At 40.9% G+C, this 18,079-nt stretch overlaps 2 protein-coding genes across 3 annotated transcripts; one reads left to right on the top strand and one right to left on the bottom strand.

Annotated features, from left to right (window-relative positions):
- Positions 1–293: 293 nt before the first annotated feature.
- On the bottom strand, positions 294–11,658 carry hook1 (hook microtubule-tethering protein 1). Of its 2 annotated transcripts, XM_026304962.2 has the most exons (23): positions 11,501–11,658; positions 10,471–10,556; positions 9,517–9,589; positions 8,856–8,906; positions 8,269–8,401; positions 7,943–8,010; positions 7,680–7,742; positions 6,631–6,714; positions 5,653–5,685; positions 5,318–5,481; positions 4,986–5,126; positions 4,034–4,235; positions 3,821–3,931; positions 3,598–3,685; positions 3,456–3,522; positions 3,234–3,374; positions 2,426–2,513; positions 2,191–2,222; positions 2,004–2,086; positions 1,771–1,871; positions 1,530–1,631; positions 1,334–1,402; positions 294–1,232 (listed from the first exon to the last, which is right to left on the bottom strand). In XM_026304962.2, the coding sequence occupies exons 1-23, from the start codon at positions 11,543–11,545 to the stop codon at positions 1,089–1,091; spliced, it is 2,169 nt and encodes a 722-aa protein (XP_026160747.1). In that variant the 5' UTR covers positions 11,546–11,658; the 3' UTR covers positions 294–1,088. The 2 variants fall into 2 exon arrangements, with proteins under 2 accessions (XP_026160747.1, XP_026160748.1); XM_026304963.2 differs by lacking the exon at positions 5,653–5,685 and having other exon boundaries at positions 11,501–11,657.
- LOC113129147 (E3 ubiquitin-protein ligase RNF170) lies at positions 11,108–18,078 on the top strand. The gene is made up of 7 exons (XM_026304964.1): positions 11,108–11,439; positions 13,910–14,013; positions 14,439–14,541; positions 15,443–15,548; positions 16,539–16,612; positions 16,700–16,810; positions 17,393–18,078. Exons 2-7 carry the CDS (start codon positions 13,985–13,987, stop codon positions 17,756–17,758), a joined length of 789 nt encoding a protein of 262 aa, XP_026160749.1. The 5' UTR covers positions 11,108–11,439; positions 13,910–13,984; the 3' UTR covers positions 17,759–18,078.
- The last annotated feature ends 1 nt before the right edge of the window (position 18,079 follows it).

Below are 18,079 nucleotides of genomic sequence, written 5' to 3'. Positions count from 1 at the left end.
AAAGAAAACTTATATGCTACAGCAATCTTCACTCTGAACTTCCACAAACACTAAACTGCATGAGGTCCATGACCAAGTATTAATTACAGCAATTAAAATTCTCAAGTTACAATTTGAAGGAACTACATGGACCTGGCCCTGACATTTGGATCAAAAGCTGGTGATTCAATCATGTTTACATTACTGCTGTACAATTTCATAGATTACTGTCTTGAATACTCACTACTCAATAAGATTCAAAACATTCAATGAATATTAAGGCCTGTCAGTTTGTATTGAGAGTACGCTGCCAGTAGAGAAGTCAAATCACACTTTAATATAATGTAATATAGAAAAGACATGATAAACACTCGAGTCATGGATTTCTTGTGTAAGATTTGTTACAACACCTCAGGCTGATCACTTCATAGAACTTGTAGGATTCGCACAGCTTTAGATGATGGGCTTGCTCCATTTTAGAAAAAAATGTGACTGATGTTTGATACTTTAAAGCAGTTGGTGGCCAGCACCAAATTATTTTCTCAAAAACATCTTAAGCATGTTTTATAAAACATGCACTAGTACCTCCTTCACTGCATAGTATGAGGGTACAGCATGACATACATCAACAATCATCTTAAGTTGGGTGAGCATTCCAGTGACCCGCATTCATATCTGTACATAATGGGCTCTCTCAAACCTGAACATGTACACAGCATAACAGGATATAGGAGAGAAAAAAAACTCACTATACCAAGTATTCAGCCGAGTCTGTTTTTACAACAAACACACAGGGCAGAACGGAAATAAGCTCAGAGTGTATTTTTGTGTGTTCCGTTCTACACTGAGATGGTGTATGTTACTGTGACTAGTGAGGGGAACATGGGTTGTGGTTTCTGCTGTAATGTCAGCTTGTATCTTCTTTGTTATGCTATAATCTTGGGTGGGTGACCAATAGACTTGTGTTTCTTAACTAAATGCTTACTGATCCTAACCAGCTCATTAGTGACCCTCTCCCAGCGCGGAGAGCGGATGTGTGTAAGGTCACTTGAGTGCTCACTTGTGGGAGGGTATTTTTTTTACATATCTGAATTTGACTCTGACAAGATCTACTTGGAGGTAGTAGCAGGTAGACTGATGGAAAGCAGCTGGTGTGAGGCGTTCGAGACCTGGCGCTGCTGGGATAAAAAGGACTGGCCAGGGGTACGGCCACCAAGGCGTGATTCAATGGCCAGCTTTTGGAAGTTCAGACTCTGAGCACGAAGAAAGATAACTTTATTGTATACACTGATTATCAGTAATGTCAGAAAAGACAGGATATGAATGACTTAATTAGCTTGCGATCTCTTCTTACCTTGTTATACCAGGCAGTGACAATCAGCTTCTCCTCATACTCCCTCAGCCTGGCCTGCTCACACTGACGCTAGGAGGCAAAATGAAATCAGTTAGTTTAAAAACAGTCCTTGAAACACACACACACACTGCATTTTCATATTAAAAAAATAAACTATTATTAAAAAATAGTTATGACAGTCAAATGGCAGATTTACTTCTAAGTTCATAATCTGTTTGTCCCGGTCAGCCAACTGGTTTCTCAGAGCCTGGATCTCAGCATTGGCTGGATTCAGTTTCGGATCCAAAGCTCGGATCACCTACAAACAGTAAAGAAAAGACAACACTGAAAAACAGCATTAATACTGACAACACTTATTCCTGTGTTTTAATTATTATAAGTCATGACAGGTATAATATACAAAACAAATAAAAATATGTGATTATCTTATCACTCACATTCCGTGCTTTTTCCAGATACATTTTGTACCTCTCTTCCATGGCCCGCATGTCATCATCTTTCTTCTTCAGAGCAGCCATAAGCTCATCCACCTTCAAGGCTTTGGAGCAAACAGAAAATGAGTTGTTCTGATGTGTTGGTTCAGGCAGGATTTAACTTTGCAGTTTCTACTCCAGAGGCTGCCATAGCATACTGGCAAAATCAGACCTTTGACTGGTGACGTAGGACTCACAGTTTTGAGTGTTGTCTGGCTGCAGGTCCTCCAGCAGCTCTTTCTTCTTCATGATTTCGTCCTGAGCCTCGTTCAGCTGGACCCTGAGGAAACAAATGCTGCATTTTGACCTCCCCCTACTGGACAAACCAAAAATTCATTCTGCATACTAAAATGATGATGGTACAGAAGAAAGAATCACACTTACATGTGTGCGTCAAGTTTCCGCTTCAAGTTTGACTGAAAATATAAGTTAAAGTACAAGATGACATTTAGCAAAGCAATCAAAATAATGTTTAGGGACATTTACCTTCAAATCAGTTCAAATTGTTGACTGAACTTCTAAACTAGTGGGATTTCATGAGTCATGCCTGAAAGAGCATCAGATTAACTCTCTGGGATGTTTTCTCTGTATTGGTGCCAGTGCATCTTGGCAAACTCACGTCATCAGGTTTGGCCGCCTGACTCTGCAGAGCCTTCTGGAGGTCCTCGACCTGCAGCTGTAGCTCACTGATCCGCTCACGATTCAACCTGCAGAGTGATCAGAGAGGACACATTAGGATGCAGGAAGAAGAGACTTGAAAGCAAAGTTACCACAATACATCTGCAACCATAACATCCATCCATCTTCATCTTCTTCCGCTTATCCGGGGCCAGGTCGCGGGGGCAGTAGCCTAATCAGGAATAGCCAGACTTCCTTCTCCCTGGACACTTCCTCCAGCTCTTCCAGGGGGACACCAAGGCGTTCCCAGGCCAGCTGGGAGACATAGTCCCTCCAGCGTGTCCTGGGTCTTCCCCGGGGCATCCTCCCGGTGGGACATGCCCCGAACACCTCCCCAAGGAGGCGCCCAGGAGGCATCCGAAACAGATGGCCGAGCCACCTCAACTGACTCCTCTCGATGTGGAGGAGCAGCAGCTCTACTCCGAGCACCTCCTGGGTGACCGAGCTCCTCACCCTATCTCTAAGGGAGTGCCCGGCCACCCTGCGGAGGAAGCTCATTTGTCCTTTCAGTCATGACCCAGAGCTCATGACCATAGGTGAGAGTAGGAACGCAGATTGATCGGTAAATTGAGAGCTTCGCCTTCCGGCTTAGCTCCTTGACCACAACGGACCGGTACACCGACCGCATTACTGCTGCGACAGGTCTAAAACTATGAACAGCAAAGCAACCAGTGACTGTGGAGAAATGAAGCTCTTTCACATTTGTATCTGGCTGGCATACAAAGACGTGAAATCAGTTCAGTTGAAACCTGTTCTCAGTGTCCAGTTCACTGCGGGTCTTGTGTGCTTCCTCCAGCTGAGCCTGCAGAGCAGCAATCTTCTCCCTCTCATACTCCTCCTGCTGCACTCTCAGCATCTTGTTCTCATGCTGCAGCCTGATGAACTTTTCTCTGAACAATCACACACAAAGTCAGTGGTCATACACACAGCGCTGGCACGGAAAGAACAAATCTGAAAGCAGTTTCTGTTACCTGTACTCAGCGGGTATTAATTCAGCTGCCAGGTTATCATGAATGGGGCTGCCAGAAGGAAGGATCCCTACACGAGCAGAGTATGTACATATTAGAAGTGGATAAGCAGCATCATTCCTGATTTGACTTTCCAGTGAGATACCTGCTTGGGAGAGCTGGTGCTGTTGAGCCTGAGTGCATCGCAGCTCCTCATTGAGCTCCTTTAGAGAATCTCTCTCGATAATGATCCTCTAGTGATGGCATCATAGTGGGGGAGAAATTTTAAAACAAAGATTAAAATGTTAGTAAAGAGCTTCACCAAAGTGGGAAGAGTAACAAAACTCCTTCTGCCATTCTTTTCCAGCAGCTGCCAAAAACTGCCACACCTCTCTCTCCTTCACCACAGTTTCATGCTTCTCCTCCAGCTTCTTCATCTCAAAGGCCAAGTTGTCCGCTCGTCTCGTCTCCTCTGACAACTTCCTGTGCAGCTCCTGGACCTGAGCATGTGAAAACACACAGCTTCTTTCTGCTGCTCTAAACAGACCGTACTGAGTGAGATCTTTCTTTAAATTTTCAACCCTGCTTTGTATGTCATTTACCTGTCTCTTGTATGTCTCAAGCTGTGCACGGGCGGCATTGGCTTTGCGCAGCTCTTCCTCCAAGCTCACAGTGTTGTGCATGTAGGTCATGTTATTCTCCTCTAGCAGCTTCATCTGCCTCTTCAGATCACCCAGGTTCTCCAGTTTACGCTTGTATGTTTCCACTGAAGCCTCCAGCATCACCACGCGATCGGAGCAGTTCCTACAAGAATACAAAATCAACACACACATCAGTGAACAAGCTATGGAGCATTTGAATGTACATGTAAGATATTAAAACAGAAACACAGGTCTATTATAGCACCCAGGATAATGTGCATTGATAAACAGGGAAATAAAGAAAATCAGGCCTGTAAAACACCGACAGAACTAAAGTGGAAACACCTTATTCAGTGGTTTTCCTTTTGTCTATTCTGTTCCATATTGTAGATTAATAGTGAAGACATCAAAAGTATAAAATAACACTTAATGGGCTTACGTAGTATGAAAATGAAGAGCAAAATATTTTTTATATTCTCTAAACTTGAAGGTTTCTTCAGTTACAGACCTAGAGTTGCCTCTGCTTTAGGAGTTTACAGCATCATGGGAATAATTGGAAAAATATTCTAGATAACTGCGTCATGAAGTAAATTGAGAGATTGAGTGCAAAATGACTATCAAAAACAAAACTGTGGGTACTACTGTAAAACATATTAAATATTTTGCATTTGTACTTTTTTCTTATTTCCTAAGCCCATATGTGTTATTTCATTGTCCTAATGTTTTCACTATTAATGTGCAATGTAGAAAAGTATAGAAAAAGAAAAAAATGAAAGAATGAGAAGGTGTGTCCAAACCTTTAACAGGTACTGTATCTCTGGCCCTTTGGCTGGTGTACTAAGCTGTTACTTAAATACAATACATCAAATGTTCGTGCTTTCCTGTTGATCAGGTCACAAACACAGATACAAACCTCAGAACATCCAGCTCATCTTTGAGAGCTCGAGATTCCTCTGCCAGGCTGGTGAGCTCGTCATTACGGTGCTGAACCTCAATCAGCTGCTTCTCCAGCTCTTCACAGTGGATGCGGTAGTCATCCTTGGCAGCCTCCAGCCTGAAAGATGCAAACACACATGGTCATTGAGTCTTTCCCAGCCATTTTGAATGGAATCCTGTATTAACACCACACAAAAGGAGAGACATTTACATTAAGAAAAGCAATTACTGTACAATAGAAATTCCAAACCTCTGGATTTCAGTCTCCAAGATTTCTGCTGCAGTATATTTAGGCAGAAAGTGACAAACCTGAAATTCTCCTCCTGCAGTGCCTCCAGCTGTTGCTGTAACTGGCTGTGTTTTCTTCCTGAGGGTGTGCTGGGGTCGTCAAATGTGTCGAGCTGATTGGCTCGGTCGGTTAGGACGTCATTCTCTGCTAATAAGCTGTTCCGCTCCTCTTGAAGAACAGCCACCTGTTCAGACACAACAAGGTGTTAGAGCTACTCTCAAAAGTGACACTGATTTAAAGGTCAGGTGAATTTAACAAACAAAAAATATTTGTGTCAAGTCAGCAGGAATGTTAATCTCTGATCCATTGTTTCATGCAAATCAGCCAAGTTACATCTGAGCATCAAAAGACACACCCTATCTATCGCAGATAAGCTCTTCTCTCCCAGCTGTTAAAGCAAACAGTGCAGTTAATCCATGCTGGAAGCAAAGCACAGACAAAGTGCACTTTAAGCAAACATTAATACACGGTTAGTCTGTTTTACTCCTCATCCATCCATTCCCTCATGTACTTTTTATATTAGTTTCATATTAGCTTGTCATTGTTTACATATTAGGCCAGTGTCCATAAAGTAAGACAGAACATCAATATTTCTTTGATTCATACCGTATTCATTACAGTAAGGCAGATGGTTACAATATAATGCAACAAACGATGTCCATTGCAATAAACCTATATGGCCTATCCTGCATGCCTAGTACATTTTGAAATTCCATGAAGACAAAAATATGACTGGTGTCACTGGTTAAATTACTGGAATAATACTGAAACATTTTAGACAAACAATTTGTCTTGAGCAGAATCCTGACTGAGCAGTCGGTTAGCCGAGTTAGAATAAACGCGAGCAGCTTGTTTAGACGGGTTTAGTTTGCATTTAGCCATGTTGGACTTACCTCGCAGCGACAAGTGTTGAGCAAGACTGGGGATAGAACAAATCAATCTGTCAAGAGTCCAACTGAACAGTTGATCAGCAGCTATGCTAAATTTAGCTTGGCAATACAGTGCTGAGTGAAGCCTTCTGGCAGTGGTGGAGCTTGGGCTGGTTGCCACATGGGTGGGATGGGTGGATGGGTGGGGTGGGACTAAGCCCACAGTTCTCCTGCCACAGCAGCTTCAGACAATAGACCCAGGCATAACAGCAAATTACTCTACTCCTCTTTCTACTTACCTTTAAGTGTAAGCGTGTCCGTTTGTGGACATGGAGAGGTAATCACTGACAAACTTACAGAAAGTACTGAATCATAATCCTTTCAGATGTCATATTGATGTACATGGTTCTGCATAAATGTTCAAGCATATGCAGAGTGCATGTGTCCATGAGCTCTGTATTCACCTGCATGTCCAGCTCTTGACAGCGTTGGACTAATGCTTCCTTCTCTGCTAGAAGTTCAGTGAGGTCGTCCAGGGCTTTTTTTAGCTGAACACATCAAAAAGAAGTTCAAATGAGCAACGCATACATTCACTAACTCCAAAACCACACACACAAGCAAGCTCCACTTCAATACACAGGTCATAAGTCAAAAAAAAAAAAAAAAAACCTTAAGCTTTTACCATCACCTCCTTTTACTGCAGTGCACATTTCCCCCCTTGATTAAAGTGGACCTAACATGAACTCATTGAGAAATGAGTATATTCCATTTCAACCCAGTGGTAAACTAACCAATGACTCCTCCAACAATCCTGCCTGGCAAGGGAACTGATGCCCAGAGCTCTGCAGTCTGCACTGAGTCAATATTTGAGCTCTGGGATTCTCTGCTCTTTTACTAACAGATTCATAAGAATCATTTTCTTATTAAGAATTGACACAGATGGACTCACTCTTTTGAAATGGTAATGGACAATAATTGAAGAGCAAATAGTTTAGCTTTAATGCTAAATATCTGTCAAATGTCACATTGATGACTTACAGCATGGACAAATTCATTACAACATAGGTGAAAGGATAAGTTCAAAAAAAAAAAAAAAGACTTTCATTAACCAACCAACAGAAACTCAGACAATTTTCTGGGTTGAGCACAGGGAAGGTGGTTTTACTATCTCCTCTGCTTCACTTCAATGTGACTTGAGCTACTTTAGATTTTTTTCACTGTTCACTTTCACACAAAACATACAATTTAAAAATAACAGCAATGAAAAATAATCACCACATTAAGCTTAGAATGCTATGTACCCTTAAGGGATTCTTACTGCTTCCCATCTGCAGTTGTTAAAATTGGAAACACTATGAATTTTGGGTATAAAGGACTCAATCTTCAAACTACCTTGATAGATTTCATAACTGAAAGTAACAATTTTATTAAATTAATAAAATAATGAAACTATTTTAATAAAATACTAAAAATCTCTCCCACTGCAATGAAACCCTGCAATAACAACACTGACCTGCTGCTCCAGGTCTCCTGACAGCTCTGCACCAAATGGAGCCATGGTTTCTTTATTCATAAGCTGCACAGAAAAAAAAACTCACAGGGTTTATTACAGAGGCTCATTAAAAGAGCTGCCTGCCTTCAGAAACTCCTGCTCAAGTCTCTTTGAAACAAGCTACAATTGCTCAAAAAGAAACAACTGCTTAGTTCGCTTTTCTGGACAAGTGTAACATCTCTGATTTGACTTGAGGGTGAAACGTGGTCCAGAAACTCACTCACCTCCTGGATGGCTGTCATGACAACATGCTGCACAGACTCCTCCAAGGTCATGATGATCTGAATGTATTCTGGTCATGAAATACGACAGAATCATCAATTACACATGGACTGACCGCACCACTGTTATTTTTCATCATCTGTATCCCACTTTCAAATGTGACAGGGCTCTACCTTTGTTAGCAGCATGACAGGACAGGAATTTTAATGCCCTTAAGCCAACTAGACTATGATAACAATTCTCCTATACACCCACACTGTGTAGCACATTTATACTGCAGATACAGTAGTTATCTCTACTTTGTAACACAAGCTGTCGAGTCAAATACCTTGTTTATGCTCACATCTGACAGCACAGCCCAGTACAAGCTGCAGCAGCCTCCCCAGCTCCACAGGGTGTGAATGCTCTGCCACCAGGGCCACATCTGGCAAGGGGAAGTCTGAGATCTCCTGGCCTAATACCTGGTGGTAGAGAAGGTCAAATTATGCACTTGGCAAATAGGTGTGCAACCTCTTTGAGGGCAAATATACACAATATCAGTGAATGAAACTGCACTAACTTTAAAAGCTTTACTTTCCAACAAAGGTGGGAGTAGATCCTGGCTAAAACTAATAGGATTGCTGAGCAAATATTTCAATCATGTGTTGGTTACGCAAATTTATTAGGAAAAATGCTAATCTTCACTACTGTAATGTACACCAGACATCAGCTACTCGATGCTCGTTTTGCTCTCGACAGTAAACTTTGTTTTCCTTATGCAAGCCTCCTGAGGCTTTGCACTGTGTAAACAGTGCATACTAAAACTCCCACAAGAACTGGATGGATACACTGACTCACATACAGCAGGCGATTCTTCAAGTCACCCAACACCTGTGCAAACACATGGAGGATAAAGTGTACACAGCCACTACCCACCTCATTATAATAATCAAGCATCATTTGAAGGATCTTCTTCAGGTTGTTCATCTGAGGAGATCACACACAAGATTAGGAAATGTTACGTGAAAATATGGTCACTATAATTAAAACCACAGAAAAGAAACCCTGACAACATATATGCAATTATTAAAAGATTTTTAAAATTAAATTAGGCCTTTTTCATAGCCCACATTTTGACTTGTCATAGTAAACATTAATTAAGTGTCCCAGCAAGGTGACCATGCACAAGGACCTTTGAGTTAACCAGCTAAATGAAATCATCATTAATTTTATTATGTACACTTGTTATTTTCCTATAGTCACATGTCAAGATGTCTTCTGGGAAACAGGCCTGCTGGGAAAGAAAACGCAATAGCAGTGAAAACAGTCATAGCCAAACAGGAATATAGCTAATGGCATGCAGTCATCCTTACTGACTTATATGGACAAACATACATGTACACATTTTTCACCAGAAGACTCAGATCGCAGAGGGAGGGTGCAGCCCTGGAGCAGGGAGGAGGTCAGTGTCAAGGACAGTAGAGCAGGACTGAAGCAAATAGAGGATTCAGCATGAAGCAATGGGGAGGGGTTCAGCAAAATACGAAGAGAAAAGTAGAAGACAGGTGGTGAAAGGGGCGACAGCTTTGCTTTGTACCTTCAATCTCCAGTTCTCCTCCACATCTGTTTTGATACGACCAAGCCATCCATCACTGAACCATGCTGGGTCTCTGCAGCAGACACATACAAAAGTCAACAAGTTTATCTATTCTGACTCCTCAACAACAGCAAGGGTTGTTAGCAAGGACAAATACCTCCTTTAGATATTATTAAATTTATGAATCATTTATTGACCATGTTAAATATATTCCAGACAGTATTTTCAAATGAAGAACAGTACATCCGTTCTTTTCCTAAATATACCTTTCATTTCATACGTTTCCCATAATGGCTGTGAATAATTGCTGGGTAAAAGGAGTGTTCTTAATTCTTTGCTATATGGGATGTCTGAAAGGAGAAACTACCAGTGATAGTATAAACAAATGAAGGGCAGTTTTTACATAAAGAAAACAAAGTCAAGTCATTCAGTCAAAACAGACATGGCTTTGGTGCTGTCTGAGGAGTAACTGGCAAGTCACTCCTCTACTGTGGATTTCTCAATGCATGAATCAACACAGGTGAAGTTTATGAATCTAAAAATAAGCCATTTTTTATTGTTTAAAGGGTCTGTCACTGCAAATAAACTGATGCAGAAATGCATCATCCAGTAGCATTTGTATCTAAATGTTTTTATGTGGAATCAGACAAGTGATTCAAATCATTTATTCAAAATACGTTAGAAAAATCCACAATAAAGAAACACTTCACATCGGCTTTGTTTTTCCAGGATTTATATGTCATGTAGTAAAGTACAACTTAACCCAAACTAAAGAGTTGAAGAAGCAAACAGCAGCCACAAGTGATGCAACATATTTAGGCCAAAGCAAACTGGTTGTAAATAAATAATGTGTCTGCAGAGTAGCCAGATACCATGGGTAATGGGGCTAGATCTAGATTACCTATATAACATTTCCATGTGTGCATTCGTGTGTGCATGTGTGTGTCTTCTTACATCTGATGCAGTGCTTGTGATATTGCCACTCCAGTGGTCAGCTCCTCCACTGTTGTGCATGGTGCAGGAGTGTTAAAGGTCTGCAGCTGAGAGGCAGAAAACAACACTGTCATGTCATCACAAGGCCTGAAAGTACATTAACCACACAATCACTGCAGAGATAGTGTCCATGCATCTAAACCCTTCCAAGGGGGCACACAGGAGAGGACTGAGGCCTGGGGATGGACTGATGGGATGACAGAGATTATACAGTGGATCACAGGCAATACCAGCAAAGACAAAGGCTTCCCTGCTGTAAATAATTCATGTAGCAGCCAAGCTGTAAAGTGAAGTCTCCGTGCTAAACTGTGTCCTGAACACCTCCTGCTGTTTATAATCTGTGCCAAGTCTAAAGGCTAATCCGCTAATGTGTCTGACTATCTCTCAAATTAGACAAAAGTTTTTATTTGTACTTTTTAATCCATGTGGGTCACGTCCTTCTAATATTTTAGTGATATTCTCAACAAATAGGTAAGTGACTGATGTAGCTGAGACGGGCGCCAGGGTTTAATGCCTGATGGACCTGAGCCGGGCTATAATTAACAAATCCACCCTCAACACTTAACAAGACCAGGGTCCGCTGGTCCAGGACCAGGTGCAGCAACGCTAACGTTAGCTGGCTAAATTAAATGCAGGTGTTCGCCAACTCGCATTAATCCTTCACATAACCTGAACAAGTGATCCACAGATTTCCTGGTTAACTGGATTAGTTAGCGCTCTAAATCCAGCCACCCTGAAGGATATTTGGTCTTTGTACCTGCCAAGTGTGCTCATTAGGACCAGCTCCAGGTCCTCCAGATACATTTAGCGCAATAACAGCTACTCTCAGTAACAGTCGCTAAATGAAGACCTGAAGCTCTGGCTCCTGTTTGCTTCATTTCTCTCAGCTGCTGACGAAGAGTGTTTTCTCGCAGTTACACCTACAAACAGGTAATAAAACCGCTTCTCTCTGGTTTTGATATCATGCGACACATTGGCAAAAAAGACTCACCCATATTATGAGGCTCTCGACCAGTGCCGTTTTATTGTCGTCCATTTGTTCCGTCTTGGCTAAAAGGTAAATAATTTTTCCACCTGTCAGCAAAGCTCTTCCGCTCCTTTTCTCTGCATTTGACCTCACCTGCTGCCAAAAGGAAGATCCCCAACGACAATTGCGTAATTTGCAGACGAACTCACGACCACTCCGCCGAAAAAACGACGTAAGACGTACGCGAATGGCACAGCTTCCTACTTCTCCGACGTTCACTTGTTTTTATAGGCTCGGTTGAGTTGACGTAATGGAGGTACGAACTGTATCCAATCAGTATTGAGATCTCTGATGATTGACGGCTGTGAAAGCCAACTGGAGCCAATCAGTGTTCGCGATCCGTGATTTGTGTACGCCTTCGTTAGCTGGTCAAAATAAAACATTGAGACGGCCGCTTTTATCATGGGTGTTGTGTTCTTCTGTCAACAGTTTAATGTGAACTAATATAAAAATATATATTTGTATTAGATCCATGATACAACATAATAATGTATTAATGACAGAGCAGCATTTTAATGTTGTATCTAAAAGAGGTAAGAATAAATGTGAACCACTTTCCATACTGTTGGATATAATAATGCATTATGCATTGTTATATAATCTTGTCATTTGAATCTGTACAATTTACAAACTATAGCTAAATAACTATTAATATAGTGGAGTAAAAAGTAATGCAATGGCAATGTTCACTGCAGAGTATGAGTACTTTTAAACTGTAGTATCCAGCATTTAGTATTTTAGTACATTTTCTTACATTCCACCACTGGCACAAATACAAGTAGATCAATAAAATGTGAGTAAAAAATAAGGAAAAGAAATAGATAATAAAATGTTTATAACAAAGACAGATAATTGCACTTCACATCCAAAGATTTACATATGCAAATGTTTCTGATTGTAATGAATTATGAACATTATGTAATTATGTAATGAACAGCCTTGCAGAGAAAACCTGGAAACACAACAAAAGCGCCAAATAGCAAACTGTTTCAAGAAAATGAGTTTTGTCACATGTATTTAAAATGGCAATAGGTTTCTGTTTATTCATTTTTTTAAATAGTTTTTTTTTGTGGCCTCATCGTGACTATAAACAGTACAAATGATAAAGCACTTGCATAACTTCAGGTTTGACTACGTGATGCACAGTAACATTACCTGGCATCACAGCTACCAGATAGATAATCCTGCACAGGCAGTTTGCGAGAGTTGCTTGGAGTTTAAAGCTGAATACAACTGGAATGTTAATTCCCTGTTAGCCTCTTACTTTTTAGGCTAAATTAACTAGAAATAGAAAATATTTTGTGTAATGACTGTTCCCAGACAGTCACTAAAATCCCGGCAGCCTGTTAAACCTTTCTCTGAAGCCAAGTCATAAATAAACAAGAAACAATAAACCTCTTCACCTTATCCATTTATCTAGCTTACAGGCAAGTGTGTGCAATTAAAATTTAGAGGCTAAAGTTTGTTCCCAACTCTAAGGGCTTCAGTCTTAAAAGATAAGAAATCTCACGTGTCACCTGCTCTCTTAAGGCACAGTGGACAGTAGGAGAGCACCTGTGTTTTATCTCCTGATCTCAGCCACTCTCAAAACCCTGGCCCTCACTGACTGGTGGTTGCTAATTTTAGATGACATGAACCATGACACCCTCTTTTTAGCTTCTGTGTGAGGTGAAGGACGTGTGCAAATATTTCTGCAATAGCAGTCATAGTGAGCTATGTGTAGTTGGTCACATCTTCACTCTGTCACATATCATAGAAGGTTTTTCTTTAATTACTGACATTTAAATAAAACAAATACTAGAGTATCAACGACTGAGAAATGGTTGACTGCAGATGTCCGCCTTGATCACACTAGATCTATGAGATGCCATGTTTTTGTTTGCTGGGTTGATTTTTCTACAGCTCTGGTGCCTTTCAATAAGCTGTAGTGTAGTACAGTGTTAAAGCCAGGGACAGCCCAATGCATTTCACAACCAGTGGTTTATCGTAAGAATAATGTGATGCAGGGCTGCCGGGAGAGTATACTTTAAGTGAATAATTGACAAGATCAGCTCTAACCTACTTTAACACAGTGTGGGAGAAATCTTGTCTAGCTTTGATCTGGCAAGTCATGTGACCCAAATAGTTCGCCTCTGACCAGGCTGAGGATGTCAATTTTCACAAAAAATTTCAGTACTTTCTCACTAATAACTGATCAGAGTCTACTGTGAAGTTTTATAAGTGTGTGTGTTTTTTTTAGTTGTCCAGTGGTGTACAAAGCGCTGTATTATTGCTCTGAGTGTTACTGTTCCCTCCCTCCCTGAGCACAAGGGCGGGCTGATATTGGAGGATGAGGTTGATCATTAACACACAGCTCCAATTTATTTTGTATAGTGATGCTGTCAGGCAGCACTTCACTTCCTTCTAGGAGACAGTAACTACCTGTCAGCTGCTGTTTCTAGATCAGCAATGTACACGTACCACAAATCTCAGTCCAGGTGAGTCTCATTTTATTACATTCGGCACCACTGGTGGGTTTGTGTTGTTTTTAGAACATAAGTGACGTTGTGTAAGGTTGTGTCTGAAATAAAATTAGTATGTTTTGATGAAACCCACAATCACGCCATGTTATTGGTTGGAAACTAAATGATTTGATTTCACTTTAAGATTCCCACAAAATATGTAGTTTAATAGCTTTTAATCCAGGACACATGTGCATGTGTGACATAGTTTTTTCATGTATTAATGGCCTACTTATTTTCATTAATTTATTCTTCTAATTGCTATAAAAATAATAGACCAAGTTGTTGGAACCACTGTTCAATTTAATTTGTAGTAGTAGATCCCAAACATTGGTGTCAGCATCTCCCAATTAGAAATGTAGCATTTAAGGTGTGTTTATCATTATCATGTCATGTGGCAGACTGGACCATCTCCCCTCCGAAGATCCAGTAGGTCAGGGTTCATCCAGGTCTTTGGTTCTTGCACCAGAACTATCACCATCCACATATGTGACTTGCCACAAGGTAAGAGGTTCACACACATAAGTACAGACATACAACTGAATTGTCATTAGTATTATAGGTTTATGGGGTTATACTTCAAGTAGACTGTTCTTGTGTTCATAATTTAATTTGAAGGATTAAATTAACTCAGAAATTAAAAATTCAGAAATGAAACCTGATAATGCAGTTTAATTGGTGAGACTCTTAACATGCAAACTGGATAATCACACAGGCAGCATGCAGTAGTATTATTATTGCTTTTATTATGGTCAAAATAGAGTTGCTGCCAACTAAATGATAATCTGTTTACATAGACTTTAACCTCATCAAAAGGCTCTGAACATGTATTGCATATCCATAATACTTTATCTTATGAGCAATGACTCTTATCATTAGAACTCTTTAAAAATGCTATAGCACTTAATATTGGGAACTCTGAATTTGGCTGTGTTAGAATAAGGGCATTGTAAATTGCTAACTGTGTTATGAGAATTGTCATTTTGCAGACAGATTTATGTAAAGGGTGTAACCAGGCATGTCATAGTTGAGGAAACCCAGGTTTTCTGTGCAAATCACCAAGACGCTGAAGTTAACCTATGTTTCAACTCTCCCCTATTGTGTAAAGTGAGACGGTGCCTGGAACCCATGTAACCACCTCCAGATATAAATTAAAGTGTTCTGGGCGAGTTCGGGGCTGCAGCCGGAGATAAGCAACAAGTTTGCATCTCCTAACAGTCACGAGCTCAACCTAGAACAAAGAAAAGAAAGTCTCTGTTTAAATGTTTGATTAGAACCAACAGGCTGTAAAGTTTTAAATTTATTTATTATGTTTAATATTTTTTTTCTTCTTTCCCTTTTTATACATTGTTCATGCTTCCTGTATTTCACCTCTCACATATTAACTGTCTCCACATATCTTTAGGAATCTATGCAGCCTCTTCCATCCACAACCCGAGACTGGCACTGTCCCGTCTGCCTGCAGATGGCCAGTTTCCCAGTCCAGACAAACTGTGGCCATTTGTTCTGTGGTACGAGGTTTTATATATATATACACGCACGCACGCACGCACGCACGCACACACACACGCACGCACACACACACACACACACACCATACTTGCTTTGCTCTTCCATTCATGCACCTGTTCACTTCTTCCCTCAAGTGAACAGGTGCATGAATTCATTCATTTTTCCTTCAGGTTGCTCACCTCTTACGTCATGTGTTTATGTCTTTGCATCAGTGCTCTGCAGCCATGTGTCTTTAGCCTTGGGGGCCTGCCTGTTCAGCTTTCAAAAATGAACTGCCTCTAACCTGACAGCTTTACTCCAGTTTTTCTTCTCTCAGGTGTATGGTTACCTAAGACTAGTCTAACCTGTCAAATAGCTATTCACAGATGTTCAGTGGGAAACTTCAAATGCAATTTAAAACCTTCCATTCAAAGCAAATGCAGATGCACACCTGATCATGCTGAGATGAAAAACACATTGTGGGGTCCAGCATTGCTGTTCAACTACTATAGTCATTAAAATGTTAGATGACTAAGTTACCTTGACTGTGGCCTTACCTCAGCCCAGGTTTGATTAACCTTGGATTACTTTAGACTGATTAGAGTTTGTAGTAACACATACACCTGATGGTTTGACTCAAAGTTGTTCTTCCTCCAAGAAGGCAGTTAAGAAGGCACATCCAAACGTGGGGTAAATCATGCTTGGTGTCAACCTTGATATGATCCGCCAGATTACAAAAATATTTCTATCCCAGCAACACAACATCTACCAGTTTGAACTGCACATCCCATTCGCACTACCTGTTTTAACCCTCAGAGCCTCAATCCATAATCACCCAAACACCTTTGTTATCAGTAACTGTGACTTCATTTCTTGCTTGTCACGTCTCCATCAGTTTCATCACACTTCTGCTAAAATGTAACTATTCTATCTGATGGCAGCCCTACATCACAGTGTAAACAGTGAAACATTTTGTGAAAAGGTGTTGAATCATGTGTTGGATTCTGCAGCTCCTTGTCTGATCGCCTACTGGAGACATGGGTCCTGGCTGGATGCAATCAGCTGCCCACTCTGCAGACAGAAGGTACAGCGCACACGATCGGATGTGAGCAGTTTAAACAGTGTCAGTTCAGAAGTGTCAGAGTGTGAACATGAAACTGTGACTTCACAGGTCAGTGCGCTGTGCCATCTATTCAACGAGAGTCGATCAGACCGACAGTCAAAGGAAGTTCTCGGAGAAATCACAGACTACAACAAACGTTATTCTGGAGCCCCACGACGGGTGAGTGCTTCATCTGACCTTCAGACATATCAGCAGTGCACAAATCCTGCAAAATCTTCTTATTAGAACAGAAAGTGTTTAGTCTTCTCCATATTTTACCTGCATGTAAAACAATCAAAGGGTGTAACTTTCTTTCTTTCACAATCTTAATTATAACATGAGATTAGATAATGCGAAAGCTGAGAAGTGATCAAATTCTACTTCACCATTTCCTTTGATAATAGTTTTGGTAACAGGAATAGGTCTTACACTGCACAGTCATCGATACCAGACAATGAAAGTATCCGGTTAACACACCTGACTGACACACCTAGTTTCACTACCTTGGATCAGCATTTCCTTTCCTTTGAAACACATATACAACTGATTTCCCACATGGGTCACATTCACATAATCTTGAAAATGTGGTTGAGTTGTCTGCTAAAAGAAATCTTCAGTGTTGTGTCCATAGAATATATCATGTTTCTCCCTGTTCTTTGAATACTATCATATAAAACCCCTCGTATACTGATGTTACCTTTTATGTTTTTGTCTGAAATGGTTTGATATTTCCCTCTCTGGCCTACAAACTGACCCTCACAGATAACAGACTACCTGAGTGATGCCCCGCTGCTTGTGCAGCTACTGGCCCGTGGCTTGAGCACCATGGGAGGCCTGGTGTGGCTGTTCTTCTTCAGGGTGGCCCTGTGCTGCATAGGGACAGTGGTGTCCGTCTTTTCCTCTCCTGTGGACCCCGTCTCCACATCATCAGCAAATGCCCCAGAGACAGACCCCTCTCTCCGTGGACTGCTGGGGATCCTGGATGACCTGGTGGTGGTCATCCTGCTCTTTATCTGTGTTATCAACATCAACCAACAAATGGTGCCAGAGAGGGAAGGCCACTCACGAGGAGCAACAGGGAACTCACCACAGACAGCTGTTGGTGGGGTGTCAGGACAAGCTCTTTGACTTGGACTTTTATTGGATTTCTTCCTTTTGACTGTAGCTAGATGGATTAGTGGAAACAAGAATATTGACAGCTTAACATGTAACAGGCAAGATGTCAGACAGCGTCTGCACCTCTTAGACTGTGGACTTTAAATTGTGAATTTCTTCTCTACAGTTGAATAATTATCGACATCTTCCTTGAAAAACACTGATCAGTTTTGCTCCTGAGCAGCAATTCTGACATTTCGTTTCATTAAAGCTCATGAAATATGACCATGTCAGTAAACAGTGTGTAAATAGTTGCTGTATTTTTTTGTGTAAAATAAATATTTATTGTCTTAT

This window comes from Mastacembelus armatus, chromosome 4 (genome assembly GCF_900324485.2).
Source record: "Mastacembelus armatus chromosome 4, fMasArm1.2, whole genome shotgun sequence".
Classification (NCBI taxonomy): domain Eukaryota; kingdom Metazoa; phylum Chordata; class Actinopteri; order Synbranchiformes; family Mastacembelidae; genus Mastacembelus; species Mastacembelus armatus.
This window is presented reverse-complemented; position numbering and strand designations above follow the sequence as displayed.

Bases quoted from the DNA above. Each gene is read 5' to 3' on its own strand.
- hook1 (XM_026304962.2), bottom strand. From the start codon at position 11,545: ATGGACGACAATAAAACGGCACTGGTCGAGAGCCTCATAATATGG. The intron at 8,907-9,516 runs GTACAAAGCAAA...TGATCTCCTCAG, and splicing joins AGGAGAACTGGAGATTGAAG to ATGAACAACCTGAAGAAGAT. The intron at 2,223-2,425 runs GTGAGTTTGCCA...TTATATTTTCAG, and splicing joins AGGCGGCCAAACCTGATGAC to TCAAACTTGAAGCGGAAACT.
- LOC113129147 (XM_026304964.1), top strand. From the start codon at position 13,985: ATGTACACGTACCACAAATCTCAGTCCAG. The intron at 16,613-16,699 runs GTACAGCGCACA...GTGACTTCACAG, and splicing joins GCCCACTCTGCAGACAGAAG to GTCAGTGCGCTGTGCCATCT. The intron at 16,811-17,392 runs GTGAGTGCTTCA...TGACCCTCACAG, and splicing joins ATTCTGGAGCCCCACGACGG to ATAACAGACTACCTGAGTGA.